Here is a 23,016-nt window from a genome sequence, read left to right as displayed (position 1 = left end):
ACATGGTCATGCATTCAACATCGTCGTGCATGACAGTATATTTATCAAGCAGTTCACTTGAGAGCGCATCCCTAAAATAAACAAGACCTCCACCTTTTTGCTGATTACGACAGAGAAGTTCATGACGATAGCCCGGAAAGAACGGGGCATCTCCTTTAAAAGTAATCCATGTCACGGAGAAAACTAGCGCATCAAATCCAATAGATGTAGACCATGGAAAAATAGCAATGTCGTGGACCTTTCCATTTACGCTTCCGCAATTTATATGTAATGCAGAAAACAAGATTTTTCCAGATTGAAGTGCTCTATTAAAGTCTTCAGCATTATAATACTTTCGGTTATTAAAAAGATCAGTCATAGTGAAATGTTTTTTTAGTTTGTTATGCCACGTGCCATGTCTAATTTCTAATTTTAGCCAGGTTTGCCTCATCGGCAATGTATATCGTTCGTGAGCCTTCATCTTTGCGTGCTAGTCGTTAATTCGGTTGTATAATTTACGTGCATTACGGATGTGCTACGCCGCTTACAGCAATTACAGTAAAGGCTGCGAATTGTGCGCAATCACTCTGAATGAGAAATCTGAGTGACGTATGCAAAATATGTTCCCTAATCTCCACGATACTCGAATTGCGGCAGAATAACAGATTCCTGAAAAAAACCCTTTGTTATGCGTACCACGTTTCGTTGCCCTTTCACTCGATTTACTATACCCGGAATAACATGATATTCTTTATCACAGATTGTTTGCTATGAAGGCCTACGTCATCTTGGCAATCCTCATCCTGGGACATTTGTGCCGTAAGTACCAACCCTGTGTATTAAGTGCGGAGCACTTCAGGTGCCCGTCCTGTCGTATGCTGTCGTAGCTTGCCGTAACGCAGGCAAAACCAGAAATAGCACAGCAATCTCTAGCATACTGAGCAAGCTTTCGCGCCAAGGAGAAGTCTTCTCCCTCTTGTTCTTCGAGCGCCTTAATGATTATAAGTGCGGCGCACTTCAGGGGCCCGGGCTGTCGTATGGTGTCACATACTGTCGTCGTTTGGCGTAACGCAGGCAAAACGACATATAAAAATAGAAGAAAAACAGGAAGAAAGCGAGAAATAGAAAGAGAGACAGAAAGAAAGGGAAAAATCCAAAAAAATAGGAAGACCAATAAACAGGAAGAAATAGATAAAGTGATGGGAAGAAATAAATTTAAATGAAGAGAGCAAAAAAGACAGTATAAAAGGGAAAGGCAGAAAAAGAATTAAAGAGAGGAGGAAAGTAAACGGAAGATAAACAAAGATGGCTGCCGAGTTCCGCCCTTCCTTCAGGCTTGGCACTTCTAGTGCGAAGCCGCCAAATTTTTCTTTCCTCGTCGTATGCGTTACACATGTTACCGCATTCTTTGCCTTTCACTTGCGTAGATGTTCTGTATGAGGAGACAGACGGGAAACAGGTTTAAAATTTAATCTCTGCATTTGCACAACCTATCAGCGATCATGATTTACGTAATCGTCAGCACGCATGAGTACTGTCTGTCTCATTCCACAAATACATTTGGCACCTGCGACATTAATTTCTTTTATTTTAGAATTTTTTCACATTATATTAACTATTTCGTGAAAAGAAGTAGTCAACTTTATAGCTGACCTTATCTCTTTTTTAATATTCAGTATCAATAAAAATTCATATGCTAGAAAAAAATCACCGCTTGTAATTTGTAAGGCAATGATACGCTCCAAATTTAATAAATTATCATCATTCGATGTGGGTCGGGTATATGCTATTTCTCTTTTGATTGGTGTTTTTTTTTCTTAGTGCGGAGCACTTTAGCAGTCCGAGCTGTCGTATGCTGTCGTCGCTTGGAGTATCGCAGGCAAAGGCACATAGAAAATTTGAAAGAAAGAGGGAGCATCGAGAAATACAAAGAGAAAGTAAAGGAAAAAATAGCAAGAAAAATAGAAATAAATTGAAGTAAAGACCGAGAAAAGCTAGAAAAACTGGAAAAGAGAAAAATAAAGAAAGAGAGGAGGAAAGAAAAAGAAAACAGAAGAAAAACAGAACAAGGCTGCCCAGCTCCGCACTTTCTTCGGGCTTGGCACCACTAGAGCGAAGCTGCCTTCATTTTTTTCTTTCATTTCGAGACTTCGATTTTGTGGAAGAGAATGCTGGTTCAATAGTACGTGAAAGTGCAGAAGGTTATCTTACAGCACTATGTTGTGTTGCCTAGCATTCCTTCTATTTATGCAACGTGATTTGATTGTCAAAGCATAAAGCACACGTTTTTCTTGGTGGCCTCTCTCGCAATCTCTTTCCCCGTTAATTATACTTTCACCATCCCCTATGCATCCACTTCAAAGTGAGCGTTGACATGTACGTTTAATTTCTTTCGGACTTGGCGGAACAGAAATTCAAGCGGCAACGCTGAGCAGTCCAGCAACGAGCACGGACGACGGAAGGAGACTACTCACCGAGAAACTTTCCCATTCCATCATGGAACACCGTGAAGAAATCATCGAGGCCCTCAAGGGAATCGAACACACTGTTGATGAAACCGATGAGCACGCTGTTCCAGCTATACTTGTTGCTGTGGCGGCGAACGTTGTCAACGGCCTCGTATCGGGAGCTGTTGGAGCCGCTGTTGGAGCTGTTGTTTCGAAGATAGTGTAGGACTAAATGTATCTTCGGTTACATCTTTCTTTCAATACAAGGAATATCTGCGCATTTACGGTGAGGATGTGGCCTTTTTATTTACCACGTAGGCGTACTCTGGGGTGCGTGCACAAAACCTTTTGTGACATTAAAGCGCTCGTTTTTTTGCAAAGGAACGCAGAGTTTGCAGTCATAAAGCATATTCTACTACATTCATGAGAGATACTCGCGGAGATGCGTGCCCCTGTGTCAGTTACTCTTGTAGGATACGTCGTGCAACTGCCGATCGCCGACGTAGCCGATGGTTGTCTTCCATAAAACCCAATAAAATCTGCACAGTTGTTCCTATTGAACTGTCAGTTGGAATAACCTTTATTATGTAGCCCTCGCCGCCACCGTCACTGGTATTTGAACTATCGCACCGCTGGGAAGGGCTACGCTAACACAGAAGCTGATTTTCCGAATGCTCTTTCCAACACGCTGTTGTTAAATTTTCATCCGTTCGTTCAGATATATGTATGCGCGTCGTTTCGCTCGTGTATTGCGTGGCGAGTAGCTTAAACAGGGGGTGATTTAGTGGATTGTTTTGGAGTGCTTGTGCAGTTTTGTGAAGCTTACCCTTCGCGACGTTAACTCCATGAATCTGGCCATTTTTATTTACATTGTCTGCGGAATATTAGGCGCACTCATATAAACACACGCATGAACATGCATAAATTTGTGTCGTAACCGCTCCAGGGAAAAAGTTTCTGGCTACGGCGTTTGTGCGCGGCGTCAGCATACATTGTTTCGCCATCTTTCTGATGTGCCTTCTTGACTACCTTCAAACTTGTGTTATCGAATCTTTGCTCAAGATAATCCAAACGTGTGTCTTTCCTCATGCGTATGATTTGACACGCCAAAGAACAACAGCTATGATCATGTACGAAGCGTGGTGTCTCGTTTTGTTCAATAGGGAAGTTACGACAATGAAAGTTTGCTTTAGACTGGTACGTATTCAAGCGGTGGGTGTATAAAATAGGAATGGAATCGTACCGTTCGTTTATTTGTTGTTTTCTTTTTCTTAACGCTTCCGCCACCTGGCGGATATCTTCGCAACCGATATGCACTATAATATTTCTCCATGCGCTTCCAGCTGTGGATATATTCGCCCTCATGTTTCCAAATGCTTGCTTCCTGGTTAGATCAGTTGTTGGAGCGACCACCCAGGAAAGGTGCAGTTCCAAGGTTCAGTCTCCGAACCAGAATAATTTTTTGGAAACTTATAGAGGCTTTCTTTCTGAGCAATCCGTATGTTTCCTCCTGGCTTCGTGCTACAAACCGGTGGTTGTCAATTTCCTATTCGTAACCCTTTCGCCACCTAGCGGGTTTCCGCGGGACCTAATTGCAAGCATTGGGTGTGTTCGCGTACTATATCCGTTTGTTTTTCGCAGTCTTGAACACGTTCCTCTATAACATATATTACGAAAACACATTCCTCGTTCTCTTCCCAATTTTGAAACGAGTTCCTGTTACAAGTTCCTTTAATGCAGAAGGAACTCGTTGTAGTTACAATTCCAGCATTAGAAAGTTTCGTTACATTAACGTTATTTTTTGGCTTTTTTTTTTCAAATTAAAATGCAGTGTCGGACGAATCCTGAGTCGAAATAAAGTGACAACTGTAAAGTTTACATCAAACTACGTATTTTATACTGATTTGAAAATTAGCGCTCCAGGTTGGAAAATATAAATATAATCTGAAGAAACGCTCCCAAACGAATTTTTTTAGAGAGCACCGGGCATACTACAGACATATCGGACTGCAACGATGACGGCGGCCGATTACACGTTGGTCTTCAAATGCGCTGACTGTAAACCCGATTGCACGCATATGGGCGCTTTCTGGCGTCTATAACTCACGCTTTTACACCCCACAAATAGGGTATAACAAGCTAGACCAGCCCTATTAATGGGTGTATCTTAAAACTTACACCCAGCGTGTGTAATAATTGAGGGGGGGGGGAGTAAAAGCACCATTACACCTTACACTCTTACAAAAAATTCCATAATTTGAACCGTAGCCCCTCCCGGATGGCTCCTACTGTTGAGCCAGAAAGCTTACCCTATAGCAGCAGCAAAAGGGACAGTTGTGCTAGCTGGTTTGGGTTCATTTTGAAACAGCGAAAAAGAGGAAAGACTCAGAAGACTTAACAACACGAGCGCTGACTGACAACTGAGTGCTTTATTCAAACAAAACACAAAGAGAAAGAGAAGAAGAAAGAACAGAACTCGCGCGTCCAACCTACGCGCATGAGACAGAGAGAGAGAACTACTTTATTGTGGTCCGGGAAGAGCGTCCCCCGCGCCCACCCGGCTATTCCCAGGTGGGGACTGACAGGTCTAGCCTGTGGGCCCTGTCGCGGGCGTATCGGACGGCCGTCCTGGCATGACAAAAGGATGCAGGCTTACAGTATCATCAGGTATTAATAAGGAAGTCAACACGTATTTGAGCAACGCAATGGGTTCCAACACCAGTGTCGCCATTTTATTGCGATAGCAATCATATAGACACTCTCGGTTGATTTTTGCCGTCGCCGTCTGTCGACGCCGTCATGTCCCGAATATGTATATGTATGTATGTATATATATATATATATATAAAAGACGCAAAGAAAAATAAAGCCGAAGAAAAAAATTCTGAAGCACCCGACCGCGGATTCGAACCAGCAATCTCTCGCTCCCCAGTGCTCTGCGTTAGACAACTCAGCCACACGCCTTTTTTTTTTCTTTATTACCGGTTTCATAACACGGCACAGGAATAACAGCAGAAAATACAACAATAGACACAACTGAAGCAATGTCAAAGCAGTGCACACCTATGATTAGTTACATGCCTAAAATTCCTTTAGGTAAGCCAGGGGCTCAACCCTGGATAGCCAGTCAGGGACAAAGACTTGTTGTTTGAGTACATCAACATATTGACAAATGCTTTCGCGAAAAAGCACGCGTGCAGGTCTCCTGTCAGGGTCGCAGTGGAAACCGGCCATCCTAGCCCGCCATAGACAATGGAGGCCAAGAAGCATTATTAGATCGAAAGGCAGTCCATCCTCATTTTCTATTGGTAAAAATCTTATTCCAAGTGAATGCAAGGGAAGTTCTTTTTTGAGCGTTCTCTGTAAAACGTCCCAGAAATAAACCCCCTCCCAACAATGCAAAAATACATGATCTATTGTTTCTGGCTTTCTGCAGATAAAACAATCGGAACCCCACGGCATATAAACACCTCGCTCTTCTAAGAAGGTCCGAACCGGCAGGGTGCCCGAATGTAACTTAAAGAAAAAGGTTTTTGCGCTCGCCTGAATTTGCATTTTCTTAACACGTTTGAGAACATCGTTACCCTTGCCCCCACTATTTATTACCCTATACATAGGTACCGGAAAAATCATGTCGCATATGTCTTTATGCAGTTTCTTTCGACCGACTGAAAACAGGTATTCACTTGAAAACCTAACTGACAAAAAGCGGACACTGTCCACAACTTCCTTAAAGAAACCTCGCGTGACTCCGGGCATGCTTGCGGTGCTAACAACAAAGTTAGGCAACACACGACAAAGGCGCAACTGGCATACTGTTCTCAAGAAGGGGTCTCGAACAGCCCGAAAGAAAATAAAGCGATTAACAAGTTGCCGCACAAATAGATGCGACAGGCTGAGTCCACCCTCTTTTACTCTTCTGAACAGATTCGTCCTACTACATCTTTCCCAGGAGGAGCCCCATACAAACACAGCGAATATCCTATGAAGCTTTTGCACATTCACTCGTGTACAATACAAGACCTGCATCACATACCATAATTTGCTCATGAAAAATATGTTGCACACAGTGGCTCTAGCAAACATTGAGAGACAGGTGCCGTTCCATTGCGCTGTTCTTTCACGCGTTTGTTTTATTTGTTCAGTCCAGTATTCATTGGTGTCTTTGTAGTGTTCGAAAGGCACACCTAGGTACTTTACTGGATGTTTAAACCACCGAACGTTAGCATAAATATCTGGGGTTGATGACCATTCTCCGTGCCATGTAAGCGCCGGCGAAATAGCGGCGAGCTATTTATATACACCATGTACCGCTGGTGGTAAGCAAATCTTGGAGGAGCGTCAGAGTGTTTTCTATCACGCAACGCCCCTAATTTTCTTTCAATTTGAAAACTGCCCTTGAGTCGTGCACGGCAAAGTGGCCCTTTTCTGTAGCCACTCGTGATGTGGAAGGAAAAAAAAAAGATGGTTGATGCCTCTGTCATAGCAATCGGTATAACACGAAAGTGAAACGTGTCGTCACAGTAGTTGATTACTTATAGCGCATTGGTATATCAGAGCTTGTATAATGTCTACTGTTGTTTGGCAGATGTAGCACCACCTGATGTGGACGCACTCACGTTGACGCCTAGTGGCACATCTCCGTACCGACGACTAACGCCCATGATCATAATTTAACCCTTGCGGCAGCCGAAGTTCTTAACATATACGTGGACACTGTACATGGTAAATCCCGGGCAAATATGTCATCAACAAGCACATAATAAGCACTGATACTCGATATGCACTCCTTCAAGGCGTCGTGAAACGCGAATTGAAACGCTACGCGCGTCGTGTCTTCCCTCTAGCCTGGCCGTAACTTCTCACAGGGCGAGCGGGAACGCGGCGCGACAGCCGCGGGAGCGTTGGAGAGCTATTTTTTATATGGATGGATGCCATGAGCGATGTTTGCGCTAAAGCCACCCTCTCGCGGTGTATTAAACGAAATTAGACTTCTATTGGAAACGCGCCCAATGGGACGGTCGCAGCAACGGGCCGCTTTTAGGGGCGAAGCTCCTTAAAGCGGCACCCGTTCGTCCCTCGTAGTCGTAGCAGTGGAGTGACATACCCATAGGGCCAATGGGGACGTTTTTCCGCTTCCGGCGACGGTGGCGGTTCCTGGGAGCGGCGGGAATTGACTGGATTCCGGAATTCTGGTGGAGGCGAGCCAATCCGAAAGGAAAAAATCCAATATGGCCGCGCCCGTTTGCGGTCGCTTCCTCGCTCGTGGTGCCGCCGGCCCCGCGGCCGCGACGTCGGTTCGAGCGTTTGCGCACTAATTGCTACTGCACTGTCTTCTCTCTTTATTGCCGATGTACGTACGTAATGTGTGTAGTTGTTTTTCTGCTTCGTTGTAGCCTCTGTGGTAGCATGGCGAATGGTGGCGAGCGGCGCCGTCGCAGCTGCATAGCAGCCGCTTTCGGCGCTCGCTCGAGAAGCAAAAAGCGCATATAACTTTCTTCACATGACATTTTATTGAAGGAAACGTAAATTGCTGCACGTTTAGGCAATATTTGGGCTATAATATCGGTAATAATAACAAAAGAAAACGAAAAAGATTCGAAATACTGCTGTGGTAAAACCTGAATACAGGAATGCGTACATCGAGCACGCGTACAATATAAATAGGATACGCAAACGCATAATACAGCATAATACAATCACATAAGCAGGGTAAGCATATAAAGAAGTGCTACATCAGCGTAAATAAGTGTACACATACGAGTTGTACAGATTATGACTAACAGCATGAAGCGAAACAATACCGCGCATTGAAATATATCATAACAAAACAAGTTGTTCGAATGGTTGGTTCATACTGTGCAAAAGATAATGACGCAACGCAAGCCGAAGAAAACAAGGGGTACAGGAAAAACACCCTTTCCTGTACTTTTTTTTTTATTGCCCTGCGTTGTGTCATTGCCTTTTGCACATATACACACGCACATACTTTTGCATATATCTACACAGAAAGTGCACCTAACAGTCGTAGCCTTTGGCGATCATGTAGACAAACCCATGGAGCATAAGTAGATCAATGTCATAATATGCTGCAGCGCTACAGCATATTATTTTGTAAAAGCAGTGAGACAAATCTACCATTTGGCTCAGCTATCCCTGATCATGTTTTCCTCCAGCTAAATGTGTTGCAGGCAAGCTCACGTGATGTGAACAAGACACGCGATGCTTTAATTTTCAAGTAATAAAGGGAGAAAAACGCAACGAAGAATGGTCTAGACTCAGTTGCAGAGGTGACCTTTGAAATTTGTGGAAACATTGTGGTTGTGACTGGTGAACAACAGGAATGATCACAGGTCATTAGTTAAGTTCGAAGTAGTGCGAAATACTCAAGGTAACATGAAATATACACGAAGATAAGCATCTTATCAAAGAAATAAGTAGAGTAAAGTGCAAAGTTGAACGCAGCTTCCCTATTATTTTTCTACCAGGTATCATGTTGGATCCATCACAATGTCAGAAGATTTTCTGAGCAGTACTTAAATTGCAGATGGAGAACGCTGCACAGTTTCATCATAATGTGTCACTAACTAGAACTGCATCGCTTGTCATTCGTTGGTTCAGGAAGTGGAATGTCGGAGTTTGCAGAGTTTAGTTAAACAAGAAACACAATTGCTCTACACAAACAGTACGTTGTGAATAGTTTCAGTGAGTATGGATGCATGCTTCTATTTTAAACTAACATGCATGTCAACCGAGTCACAGCTTCTGCACAAACCCCTCTGGAATCCTCACAGAGCTGAGCACTTCATCAATGTATCTTTTATGCCTGTGAATAGCTGACACCATCAGTTCTTTGCAGTGGCACAACATTCATGACCAGAGGTTTGTAATTAAAAAGTGACAGAGCCCCTGGGTGCTCAAAATCTTTTGGACTTGGTGAGCACCTGAATCCATGCATGCTTCAACCTTCGTGGCCCGTCGCAGTGGTCTAGTGGTTACGGTGCTCAACTGCTGGCCCGAACGTAGTGGGATTGAATCCCGGCTGCATATCAATGGATGCAATATGCTTGAGGCCCATCTGCCTAGATTTAGGTGCACGTTAAAAAAATCCCAGGTGCTCAAAATATCTGAAGTGCTCCACTACTGCATGCCTCATATTCGTATCATGGTTTTTGGACATAAAACCCCCACATTTTTTAATAATCAACCTATTTTTGCAACGTTCATTGTGAATTAATCACACTGTTACTGTTTGTAAAGGCTGCTTCAGTGTAAAACGAGTCGTCAGTATTATATAAATTTTGGCATTTTTTGGGAGGCTGGATGTTTGATTGCCTTCCAAACCATGTCAAGCAAACAGAAAGAAAGCAGAACGAGCAGGGTTTTCCAGTGCATTTTGGGAAGTGTTGGCATTTCCCAATACTAAAGCAATCCAGAACCTCTTGATGTAATACGCATGCTGATAGGGGCACACAAGGCTTCAAAAAAAAGTTAGTCGGTTAAACTTGTATAAAACAAAAGTAACACAGCAGGAGCAAAAGTAGTCAAAGCATTACCTACAACCATAGCAGAATTATAAATACACATATATAAATATATACCTAGATAAAATATACATATATACATAAAAATACGTACATATACACATAAAAAAAGAAATAGTGCAACACATCTAAAAAATGGATAGGAAATGGGTGCAGAAGGCTGCACTAGAAATCCAATTTACATAATCATATTCTAGAAAGGCACAGGATAAATTTAGCCTGCTACTTTACGTTTTTGCTGGCAGCAGCACTGTGCCTTGACTTTGTTTCTTGTGTGTTCTTGTTTACAAATGTAATGTGCCTATGCAGCCTTGTGCAGCAGAATATTTTAAGAAATTTCTCAGTGCAGCAAACTGAACAGAAAATAGCTTGACGGATTGGCATCCTTTCCACCAGATTTTTGCACACATTGGAAAAATGTGCACAATAGTTGATTTCATGTCTCAAGGCCGAATCCAATTCCTTTATGTAATTCAGACATGATTCAGAGGTTACTGCAAAGGAACCGAGGAGTTTCTCGGGTACACCACTTTCCTTGAGTAGTGCAAAGAATTGGTGTCGTCCATTGAGATAGCCACCATCCACTTTAAGGAGTGTTCTCTCACACATGCACTCACTAGTCCTCAGTTCAAGAAAGCTGTTCACAAGAGTACCAGCGACATGGCACACAACATTTTCATACACCATGTCGGTGGCATCTTGTGAAGATGCCTGCAGATCAGATGAATCAGAGGCCTGCTGCGTGCTGTGGCTTGTGGTTGTTGTGCTGCTAGGTGACAACAATGCAGATGCACTCTCCAAATTGTTGAGGAAAGTAATTGTTGTCACCTCACAGTTTCCTTGAGAAAGCTTGAAGAGCTTGCCAATCCAAATATGTTTTAGAGCCGCCACGAATTGGTACACATTTGGTGTCTCATTGCAGCCATGTTTTTGACAAATGATTCCAAAAATTTTTCTAGGGGATCTTGCTGCAATCAACGTGTGAAAAGATAAGTGAAATCAAAGTCCTCTTTTAAATCAGTCCACAGCAACAACAAGGCTTTGATTGTAATCTGCCAACCTTTAACAGTGCGCGGCTGCTTGTCCCGAGGACTACCAAAGTGCCATTGGGCAATCCAACTGATGCAAGACTCAAGAGAAGCACGGTGTTCCGACCCATCAATCACTGCATACCGCAACTTATCGTCCTGATTTTTTAGGGTCGAACTGTTCTGGCTGTCAAAAATCTTATCCATTCTTTCTGTGAACTGAGCTGTAAATTTAGCATCAAGAGGAAGCTCTTGAATGGCAATGAGAGTGAGGAGTGCCACAGAGACAGATTCACTGAATACTTGCGTGGCATACTTCACTCTTATGACAGCAAAGGGCATCTTGTCGATATGTTGCTCTTTGAGCTTCCTTGGCAATCTTTCTTTTTTAGATGTTCAGTTGGTGTGTTAGAGGTGTGATTTGCGAGTATTTTTGTAAAAGGTTTCAATGTACGCTCAGTCAAACCCCTCGGAGCCAATCGTGAGCTTGTGTTTTCTCAAATTATTCCGCGTGCAATTTATCAGGTGTGGGATGTCAAACATGAAGTATAGTTTGCAGTTGTTGACAGTAAAACATGGTTCATGAAGAGAATGGATCAGCATTCTTGACAGGCTGACATTGTTTGACCCTTGATCATAGATGACCACTTTTACCAAAAGACCTTTTTTTTCAAGCTGCATAATTACATCTAATAGCAGCTTGTGCATTGCAAGAGCTGACGTTGCATTGCGGGACACTGCAAAGGCTACTGGCTGTATCCAAATTCTCGATATGCCAGACACAGCCATTAGAATGGCTGCATGTGCCACACGAGAAGTCCTTGTGTTTCCATCATATGTGTAGCCAATCAATATATATTGATTGGCTACACATATATATCTTTGATTGATCGTACATCAAATGTCTTTTCAGGGCTATTTAATCGAATAAAAGACAGCATGCTTTGTCTTGCAGAGGCCAAGCTTTAATGATTGGTTCTATTGCATCCATGGCACCTGCCATGATACCAGGTGTCAGTGCGATGTCTGCCAGCCAGCACCTGAGTGTTCGCACATGTGGCAAGTGAAGCATTTCTCTGAGGAAGCGTGAATTGAGAGCGAATTGTTTCATCCATTTGGACCAATGTTTTTTTTGGGGGGGGAATGTACCAAGCCTGATTTGTGCTTTAAGCAGTTCAAAAAAGGTCCTTTGACAAATCCGGTTCCAGCTTGTATAAAACCTCCTGCTGCGTTACTCGCCTCGCCTCGTCCCTTTTTTTCATCTGACCGACTGCCTTGCGGTACCTTTCACTTCGTGAGTGAAGTGTTAACAGCTTCTTTTTGGTGCGAAGGGTGTGCACAGAGCTGCGTTTTCTTCGCCCACTTTTTTGGCGTTTCTTGCATCTGCTCCGCGCTGCTGCCCTCCTTGGAAAATTGGAGGCCGCTCGGACCAGGCTCAGCTGAAAAAAAAAGACATGGAAGAATGCGAAGGTATAGGCTTTCATCAGTCTTGTAGAGAAAGAAAAAAATCACGATTAAGCTATCAGGGCGCAATCACAGGGCTACTAATATACGGACCACTATGTGCTGCCATGCCATTTTTCATTGGAAGCAATGTGTATTCTGCGACTCAGACAGGAATCATAATTGATTTATACATTCCAAGCATTTTATCTTCAAAGAATCATCCATGATTAAGGAAATATCACAAAGCATTGCAAAAATGAACATTTCATGAAATGCTGAACAGAGGCAATGACATTTACAAAGTGGAGGATTTTGAATTATTCATCGCATAAATAGCTATCCGGGCTGCATAAGCCACATTTACATGAATGCACACCTTGATTGTGCATCATATTCCGCTGGCCTATCTCGCAGAGCTACACTCATCACAACAAATCGGACAGCACAATTTTCAGTGTGAACCATGTAGGTCCAACTGCACCCACTTTATATTTGAAATATAAATAATTGCGTGAACTAAATCACCGGTTGCAGGTCCTGAACTATATGTATGGTTTTGTCAACATTATAGGTTGTGACAATATTACACAGGCTTAGGTGTCCATATCTACTAGGAAAGCATCAAGACTACTGGTCCATACTTCCTTATGCAGATGCAGGATGTGTACTTTGCAATAATTCTCTCTCTCACTTTTTGCACTTACCATCACTTGGTGAAACCTGTGACGGTGGTGTGGGCCTTTTTGTGGGTGTGCTTGGCGAAGCGGCTGTTGAAAAATAAATAAATATGCTATAAAAGGCTGGCAAGCAGGTATTTTAATACCCTCACTTTGCATTGCACGTGTAAACACTGAGCAACAGACTTATGGAGCAATTTTCACATGTGCCTGAGGAAAACTACTCAGTGTTTTCATCTCTATGGAATGAGCTCAACAAAGAAAGCACTGAGTCTATGCATTGATGTAGAAAAAGAAAAGATATCTATACCACACAACAAAGCTTTCTTGCACGGAGGTTGGTTTGTTGTGAACTCATACCGAGCTTCACAAACACTAGAGGAGTAAGAATGGAAACAGGACAGAGTACAAACTATTTATACTGTGAGATGCCAAAAGCCATTTTCGCTGCTCTATCTCCCTGTTTCCTCATTTTGCGTTTGTGCAGCATACTATCAGTTCATCCATACCATGTAAACAGTGCACTCAGACATTCTTACTGGAAAGCATGCAAAATGCTACTTTATGAGTGCAAGCTAACAACATTTTTTCCCCCTAGAGTACATTTCCTGCATTTAAGGTTTACGTACAGCAATTGTTCTCATAGCACTGGTAATTGAAAAACAGCTGTGGCATTTCTACCTACTGTTCTAATTTCAGAGAACAATCTGCTCGAGTGTGCAGGTGTAGAATACAAAATAGTACCGCTCTTTGTTTTTATTTTTTGCAAGCTATTCGTGCAGTATTACAGTGGCACCACCAACCAAATATTCTGTACCCTTTCATTCAAAGCAGAAAGGTGAAACAGATCCTTGTTCGGTACACCTACCTTCCACACTAGGGGGGCAGTCTCAGCAGCAGGGACGGCAACTCGCTTGCAGTAAACTGGTTGTCTGCAATAAAGTACTCGAACTTAGTCACCCTACGGTGAAAAAAAAAATTCGGCAGATCCCACGTACCGTGGGAATCGATGTTATGCGAAGCATGCGCTTGGAAGTTGACTGTGACATAATTTTTGTTGCTGAGCGAAACGCTAGAAAATGACGCTAAACATCAGTATAAATTTTATACATACACATATATGCTCAAGAGCCGTATACGTCTTATTTAACCAGTTGTTTACACTTGGGTAACGCTGCCAACGGCAACGTGGGTATTACCAACACCGGAAGAGGTAAGCTGATATGTAGTGTTTATACTTGACTCATAATGACGGCGAACGCACGCACGTTTCACGAACCCGTGTGGAAGCGGTTCTTGACAGTTCTTGAACAAGGTCGTCATCGCCGTGGTCATTGAGCAGCAGCAGCTGGTCATGACTTGTTATTAGATCCGGTCGTCATCGCGGTGACGAAGGGTCCATGTGTAGTGAAGTATGAGGTACAGTACAGTTGTTGGAAATCGTGGATGCCTCGGTCATTTCGTCGACAAATTGTTTGTCGATAGAGCTGGCGACGTGTCGGAACTTGAAGTCACCCTTCGCGTTGGTGAGGTACAGGCCGTCGAGGCTGGTAGGCCTGGATAGTGCTACGTAGACCAACATCAGTGGATGGCGCTTGTCGTATTCGTAGACTACGTGGGCGTATGTGGCCTACGTAGCCTAGTCTACAAAGCGGCTGCCAATCAATCTGGCATCATCATCAGTCAGCATGAGGCCGTCGTCCAGCCTCGCAACAAATGAAGAGGACACTGCGTCGTTCTGGCGGTTTAAGTGCACTTCACGGTGCGATGATGTGGATATCATACGTACCTCTCGTTAATATATTCCTCCGGGGTCGAGCAATGCTTCAATATAGGTTGCTGAACCATAGGAATACAAATGTAATGTTTATTAGACTGCTATAAAAGCGGAGTCAGCACCGGAACCACAGACGTTAACCTGATATGACGGCTGTATCGTGAGAGTATCATGTAGTGTTTATTGCTTTCTTGCAAAATTAGATCGCCAGCACCATAACCACAATTGACGTTGCACTGACATTACGCCTGCGTAGCCTGTTTTTCCAAACTAATTTACAGACCTGGCGTGGCTCTGTGGTAGAATACCTGATTGCCACGCAGAATGCTTGGGTTCGATTCCTGCCGGGATCCTAATTTTCGTTCTTTCCATTCGTCGGGTCAACGTTGCCGATGTCGGTTTTTCTTAACGCTCTCGCATTTAAGTTACCAATATCTGTTCTCGCCGTTGCTGGGTAGATACAAACTGTCAATCACCTGTGGCGCATACCCGTACACCGCGGCCCGTGGTAAACGGGTGTGTGCCACACGTGTCTGGAGGAAAGGGTTTGACGACGCACGCGACAGGATTTTCACGTTATTCACGTCATGACCACACATTCATATTCGTCAAGTCCTGTTACCCTCACATGCTAATTTTGGTCTACACCAAGTTAAGGAGGCGATCACGAGAGCACCCAGACGTAGGCGGCTAGATAGATAGATAGATAGATACGTAGATAGAAACGCTCAAAGTGCCAGAGGTTCGCTAAGAAATGCTTCGCATTTAAAACGGTGGTCGTGCGGAAGAACTCCAGGGAGCACCCACAAGCGGCATAGTCGGCAGAAAAATGGGAAAAATTGGGGGACCCTTAAGCTTCGCCTTTAAGAGTTGAACGCGATAGCGAAATCCGGCCCCTAGTGCGCACTTCAACCACTAAGTGCATACTTATTAATGTGTATTGTTACACTCACACACGCACGCACGCGCGCAAATTTTACAGGCTTTCGATCTAAAGCAAGAGTGGCATGGCCTCCAAGATATACGCCGCGCGCCGGCCCTCTCGGATGCCATGAAAAGTCGATACATATTTCTCACAATACCTCACAGATGGCAGCACATTATCTAGCGTTTGCTGCGTTGGCTTGATATGTTTTCCTCTAGATGGACATAGTTGTCCATTTTTAGAGCTGTTTGAAAGTTCGTGTGTGTATTTAGCGGCGATGGCTGCACTATCCCGGCGTTTTTCGACGTAGTTTGATGGCCTCGCGAATGCGCCTACCGTATGGGCTCGTTTTCGTCGTGACACCTGCCGAACAAAATGCGTTAAGGAGACTCCTTCTACTACATGGCATTTATGTAGTGTTTTTGTCCGAAGCAGTTGCAAGCAACATCGTGGCTTTGTGGTAAGACACCTGCTTGCCACGCGAACGGCCTGGGTTCGATCCTCATTGGGACCGAAGGTTTTATCGTTTATTTTATTTGCTACTTTCTCGATTTTTCGCTCACGGATGATTTTTCGCTCACAACCAACGGTGCCGACGCCGACAGCGGAATTTCTGCGACACGAGCTCTCTAACGCTACCGCGTTAATACGGCTTACCCTTTAAAAAGCTAGGGTACTGCACGCAGGCGATTGTTGAGGCAGCGCCCCGTTTGCCCCACGTAAACATTACCGCATCATAACGGAACGCTATTTATGACACTGCTTTTGCAAGGAACAAACTGCGTGTGGTGCTTCACTGTGCAACTTCTGCTAGACGACACATTCACACTCGAGGACAGCATCTCAATTCTGACACACAAGCTCTTCAGCTTATGTTAGGCGCAAAAGTAGACATCAACATTGAACCATGAATATACGCAATCATCGCTAGCATATTACCTTTTCCTTGTTTGCCATTGCGGGTTTCTGCTTGAACATTGTTTGCTTTCTTCAAAACGTTTAATGATGCGGAAACAGTGGCGTCAAGAGAGAAGGCTACATATACCCTATAGCTACTCCTTTCAGGGGCGCATGGCCTATCATAGTGGCTTCTGCCCCAGTGGAAAAATCATGGCCTCAGCGATACTTTTATGGTGCATATGAAGCACGTCCTACATGGCCCTCACATGTGAGGTGAAATTGTAACTGCACACACGGCCTCACTACAGTCAAAATATGTTGTGTCACATACAGCGAAAAATTCGCACAGTTTTCCCAAAATGGAAAATAAAATCCATCTTTATTAAACAAAGAGCTCGTACATGTTTCAGAGACGAATTAAATGGTATTTAAAGACAATTTCCGAGTCTGCAGAACGGCCCCTATACGCTGCCAAACAAGGCATCGTATCAGAGGCGAATCACATGAGATGAAGCACTAACGACCAAGGCGTGTGGATAACAATATCAATCAAGAGCCTCATTTGCTTCGATGCAACACATACGTATTGTGCAGTAAAGCATACAAACAGCACTGAAAACAGTAATGTAATGCAAATTGCATTATTTCTCTATTATACTGAATTACTAATATATCCAGCCACATTGCAATCTGGACATTGAGATGCCACAGTTTTAATGTCTCGTGACATGCATTATGTGCAATAAGCACGACTGGAAGTACTATAATAAATGAAATGGCAAAACAGTCTTGAAATGGCCTTTTCATTTTACAATATTTCTTGTGTGTTCAAACATTCAGAATGCTGGAGGAACAATAGTTCTGGAGTGAAAACCATGAGCATATTTACAATGAGTTAACAGTGCAACTGCATCCGAACCATGCAGTATACTTGAGGTAATGATGTAAAATAATATGCGCATCATATAATTGAGAAGATGCTGGTACGAAACAACACAATTTTTGAGATGCACACACCAAAGCAGGGTTAAACGGTAATCAAATACAAACACGCAAATATAAATAAACAAATCGCATGTAATTTTTAAACTCAGAAAAACTGCAGTATACGCTGCTGTGCAAATGAAGCACAGCGACAGAGCGAGGTGGAGGTGGTTGGTTTGGATTCATATTGCATGTGACAGAGTGGATAGATAAGGGGACACATAAATGATTAAATGGTACTCAATAAATTGACCTTTTCAATTACGAAAATCAAATACACATATAGGAATACAAAAGCATAAAACCCTGATATCCATTTACCAAAGAGTAAGCATTTATGAAGCCGCTATGAACAAAATTACTGGACTCGATGCAGCTAGTAAATTTCTTGTCATGAGAAATCTGATGGTTTGGATAGGCACTTGCCAACTTTAAGTTTGATGTTGCACACTTCTCCTATCAGTTTTATTCTCCAGTTTGAATGCTCCAAGACGCCTTGTTGACTCGTTCCAAAGAGGAACCTAAGATGCATTGGCACAGACTCCCGCAGAGACAGCTAATGCTCTCTAAGATATTCACACACTCACTTGTTTGACTAACTTCCTCACAGCATGAAGAACCATTGACAGGGCTGTTGCCTTTAGAACTTTTGTTTGTGTTATATACTATAAACCTGCCGTTAATTTTCTTGGTGCACAAGTTAAATAAAGGCTATTGACGAATGGCATCAATCTTCTTTTTCAGAAAAATGTAATCCAGGATACATCTCCTCTAAAGTCCAGAAAATGCCGATAGGCAAGCACGCAGCAAGGTGGAACTTATGTGCATGTGCAAATGGTGCAGTATATATCCCGGTTCTGTCACATGCTCGAACTTGTTATGTATGCGAGTGGCCTCTGCAGCTATATACATAAAAAATATTTTAAAGAAATGCATTACCACTGAAAACTTAACGTTAAGAAATCGAAGTAAGCGGTAACATTCAGTAACACTGATCGTTGGGCGAGTTGTTATGGGTTCATGATTAAACTCGGCGCAACGGACACGATATACAAACGAAGAATACACGAGGACGGGCGCCGGGCTCTCAACTGATCTTTATGCACGTCGACACACGCTTATATACATGCACATGGTTACACAGAAAACACGCGAAGGTGATAAAATATACAGGGTTTTATCACACCGGCGCCTGTCCTCGTGTATTCTTCGTTTGTATATCGTGTCCGTTGCGCCGAGTTCAATCATAAACGGTAACATCGCAGATGAATTGCTGCAGCGCCGCAGTGGATGTTCACTCGCCAGATATCGCATGATGACTGATAAATTTCTACAAAATAACGAGAACATGTTAACTGCTGCCCAACAAATGACGAGTTCCTTACATCTCTCAGGTCAGCATGTTTTTCAGTCCGAGGAAATGGAATTCCATGGTGGAAATTCCGCACTGCTAACGCTGACAAAAATAACGCTCCTATCATGAAACTTCGATCGGAAACCTCAGCTGGTGCTGCGGTTTACGATGTATTCAATAGCTCGAACTATAAGCTAACAAATGCCTGCCCCGCAAGATATACATTACATTTTGTACACCATGTAGGCTCTGAATTGGCACTGCATGCCAGATATCGCCTTGATGCAGACGAACGCATACAGGCCAAATTAGACGCTGTGTCAATGCGAGGCTAAGCGAGCATAGACTACCGTTGATTCAAGCTACATCACCACATTCAGGGGGTAATTTCTGCTAATTCCGGTGCGCATCACTGTTTCGTGATGTCATGAAGAGAGAGAGAGAGAGAGATAAACATTTTAATGAAAAGCTGGACATGTCTGGCTGGCTGTTCGCCTGATATGCTACTCCAGGTGCTGAGTGACGATTATGATATATACAGTGATAAACGCATAACACATAGAGCCACACAAGTTTACAAAGTTTCGTTCAGGCTCGTGGCCCGCAAGAAAGTCAAAAGCGCTTTCCTGGCACGTAGCGAACAGGTGCTGCTTTGTCATGGGCCCAGAACATGTCGCAACTCAAGCACGATCCCCGTTGAAAAAGTTATTCAATATAATTTGTGAGGTTTTACTTGCCAAAATCGCGATATGTTTGTCAGACACGCCACATGAAGCGAGAAAGGGTGGGGGGGGGGGGGAATTGCTGCGGATTGCTTTTGACCTCCAAACCACCTCGTCCACGTGAATATAAGTACACAAATGTTTCTTTTTATTTCCCCCCTATCGTAATGCGGCCGAGAATGGAACCCGTATTATCGAGCGCTTATCTGCCAAATGCCATGACCACTGAGCTACCACGGCGGCAGTGGTGTAGTCAGGAGGTGGCAGACTGGCCACGTGCCCCTCCATGGAATACCATGGGGTACATAGCACTATATGACACTAGACCACATTTGCTGACCCACTCCCACTTCGGTTGAAAGATGTGACCCCCCACCCCACAAAACAAATTTCTGCCTACGTCATTGCATGGCGGTGTCCATGGTACTATGGAAGCACCAAGTGCGGCATATGGCGTATATTATCGAAGCCTTTCACATCTTAAAAAGGGGACAGTTGCGTCAGTTAACCGTCAACGCGGATATTGGAAGATAATATCCATTTTTTTTTGCTAAGCACGTGCGTAGCGTAAGATAAAGCATGGATGATGCTCAATTCATATGCTTTAGCACCCCGTAGTGACCTAACGCTGGAAGGGCTCACGTGCTATTCCTTGCCGCCTGGTTTAACTCTCCCCTCTCCTTTTACCAAGTTCAGTCCGGAGTCCGCGCACGCACCCGCCCGTTCCTTCTTCGTCCGTAGTCCTTATTGTGAGCATTTGAAAAACACCAGGAGTGAACATAAACTAGCTGAGTTTTCTATCCCGAAGCTCCTTTGGGTTAAAAAGCAGAATTTTCATTCCAATTTCTTTTTACGCGATAGCGTGAAGGAGCTCATTTCGCAGAAGTCCCGGGCTCGGCGTCGGCGTCGTTAATTGTAAGCAAAAAATCATCGTTGTCCATGAGCGAAAATTTGAAGCAGGTGCAAATAAACAAATAATAAAAATATTCCGTTAGAGTGGGAATCGAATCCATAACTCCTGTGTGGCAAGCAAATGCTCTACCACGGAGTCACGCTACTGCTTGGAACTGTTACCAAACCCTATACTAGTGTCACGTTGTGAGATGAGTCTCCTTAACGTACGTAATATTGAGTGGGAGAAGAATAGAGTCGCACCAGGAACAAAAACATGTGAATTGTTGAACGAATGGTTGGTTTAAAGGCGCACCAATTAGAATGCGCGTGGGCATAATTAATCACCATTATCAGCAACAGCATCACCCAAGTGGGCAGCTGCTCTGGTGCCCGTGTTACCTTACGGATGCGTAGTGCTTGCTTCGCCGATTCGCAATTCGCCGCGAGATCGGGCTATAGGTGGCAGCACCGTCGCCGCGTTGGTGTGGATAGGCAGTCGGCGGCGCGTATACAAATGTACGCAGCGGCGCTTCGCCGTAGGCGGTTTGAATCGATTGTCAGCAAATAAAGCTCGTTGCCTGCAGCCTCATGGTGATGTATACGCATTCCATTGCCACATTAATGCACGAAAGCGGCCTGACGTTCCTATTACGTGTGAGAGAAGCGCAATCTGCCAATCAATGTGGTACTGGCCTTCGGTCACATTAGTGTTCTGCACTGTGCTCGATGTTATTTCTTGCACGTGTTTCAATTGTGTTTTGCCTAAACCACAACATAAATTGTGTTGCGCGACTGAGCCAATTAAGTACTTACTCCTTGCTCTAGCGGCTACAAAAAAAGAACCTGTATTTCTGCGTAATTAAATGAAGTAGAACTTTGTGCACTGTGCTTTTCTGTATGCGTCATTACGCATGCCGCTATAGAAATGCATGTCTTTAGGGCTTTTTTTTTTCTACTGCTAACCGGCGTCTGCAGACCCTAGTTCATGCTCTGCGGAATCACAAGCCTTTCGAAATCGCCAACACATCACGAGATGATGTCGCTAAAATTCTGCATTCACACCTCGACATTCAGTACTTTTTGCTTCGTTTAGGACGACGTCAAATGCACCATATGATGTGCTTGAACGAAAAAGTGGTACACACATTGAAATGATTTTGGCGAATGGACAGGAATGGACGGAATGGATGGGAATGGAGGTTAGACCTAGCGCCATACCGACACGTGCGTGCACTAACTTATTAGAGTGCATAGAAGTCTCGTAAGGCGAAACGCTAATGTATATCGTGTAGGCATACGTACGAGCATTTTATACTGTGCTAGCACAACGGAATAAGCTGTAATCTGAGGACGTGCATGACGTACGCACACATGCGAACACGATGCGGCTAGCAGACGACGCAAGGAGCCATCCACACGACGGGGTTTCATGCGCTCGCCGCTAGGTGCCGACTGTGCTAGCAATAGCAAGAATCGTGGCGTAGTGGGACCTTCGCAACTGTAATTGCCGTAGGCATCCTAGGATAGTGTGAAACGTCCAATGGTACGCCCACGTACGTTACTTTCTTTGCGACACGGTGTCCACCGAGAACCGAAGCAGGCTAGCGTTTGAGAAGCTGATGCGAAAGGGGCTCGATAGGGGCCCATTTGTAAATTTCCGTCGCATTTCTCGCTTTCAACATTCGCGTCGAATTCATTGTCTGTTCCACTGACCCTTAGATTTTGACTAACCCTGTACTTATTTATCAACCGTCCTTTTGTCCATTTCATGTCTTCGACTACATCAGACCTACTTTTTCGTTGCTTTCCATGGGATGCGACGCAGCAGCACCAGCACAATGTTTAATCGCTGCTTGCCCTTTATGCATTTCCTCGCCGGTTTTCCTGGTCACAAATACTGGGGTGTCCCATGCTGTGACACTGGTTCGCATGGTTCTGCCCAGTCATTTATGGCTAGGCACGCGGATGTCGCCGAATGTTTGCCATGGGGCTGCCATATCACTACGTTATGGGACGACGCCGGCGCATCGTCCTTCAAGCTGCCAATTGTATCGTAGTTAGCGTTGTATATCGTCCACCCTGCGCCTCCATAGATGTTATTCATGCTCTTGCCAACTACATGTGCGGTGTTAATATTGCTTCATCGAGATTGATCTCTGTTGGTGATTTGAACGCTCCTGACATCGATTGGCTTTCCCTGACTGCAGCGGGTCGTGATGCTGATATCTGTCAGGAATTAATAAATATTTATTTGTGGGTGGGGCTTACTCAAGTCATCTGATGTGCGACTAGGCTTAATTATATCCTAGAGTCAGTTTTCTTAAGTACAGATCTAGATA

General features: G+C 43.9%; 1 protein-coding gene across 3 annotated transcripts in view; it reads left to right on the top strand.

Annotated features, from left to right (window-relative positions):
* Positions 1-23,016, top strand: part of LOC119399625 (protein argonaute-2) — an 86,619-nt gene that overhangs the window by 51,697 nt on the left and 11,906 nt on the right. The window contains exons 4-5 of one of the 3 annotated variants that reach the window (XM_037666430.2): positions 740-798; positions 2,390-2,848. The exons of 1 other annotated variant lie outside the window; for it this stretch is intronic. In XM_037666430.2, the coding sequence (XP_037522358.1) occupies positions 740-798; positions 2,390-2,652 (322 nt within the window). In that variant the 3' untranslated portion in view covers positions 2,653-2,848. Of the gene's footprint in view, positions 1-739; positions 799-2,389; positions 2,849-23,016 lie in introns of those variants that run through there. One more of the 3 variants, XM_049417796.1, reaches the window with a different exon arrangement.

This window comes from Rhipicephalus sanguineus, chromosome 7 (genome assembly GCF_013339695.2).
Source record: "Rhipicephalus sanguineus isolate Rsan-2018 chromosome 7, BIME_Rsan_1.4, whole genome shotgun sequence".
NCBI classification, from domain to species: Eukaryota; Metazoa; Arthropoda; class Arachnida; order Ixodida; family Ixodidae; genus Rhipicephalus; species Rhipicephalus sanguineus.
The sequence above is the reverse complement of the archived record's forward strand: the minus strand, read 5'-3'. Positions and strand labels throughout refer to the sequence as shown.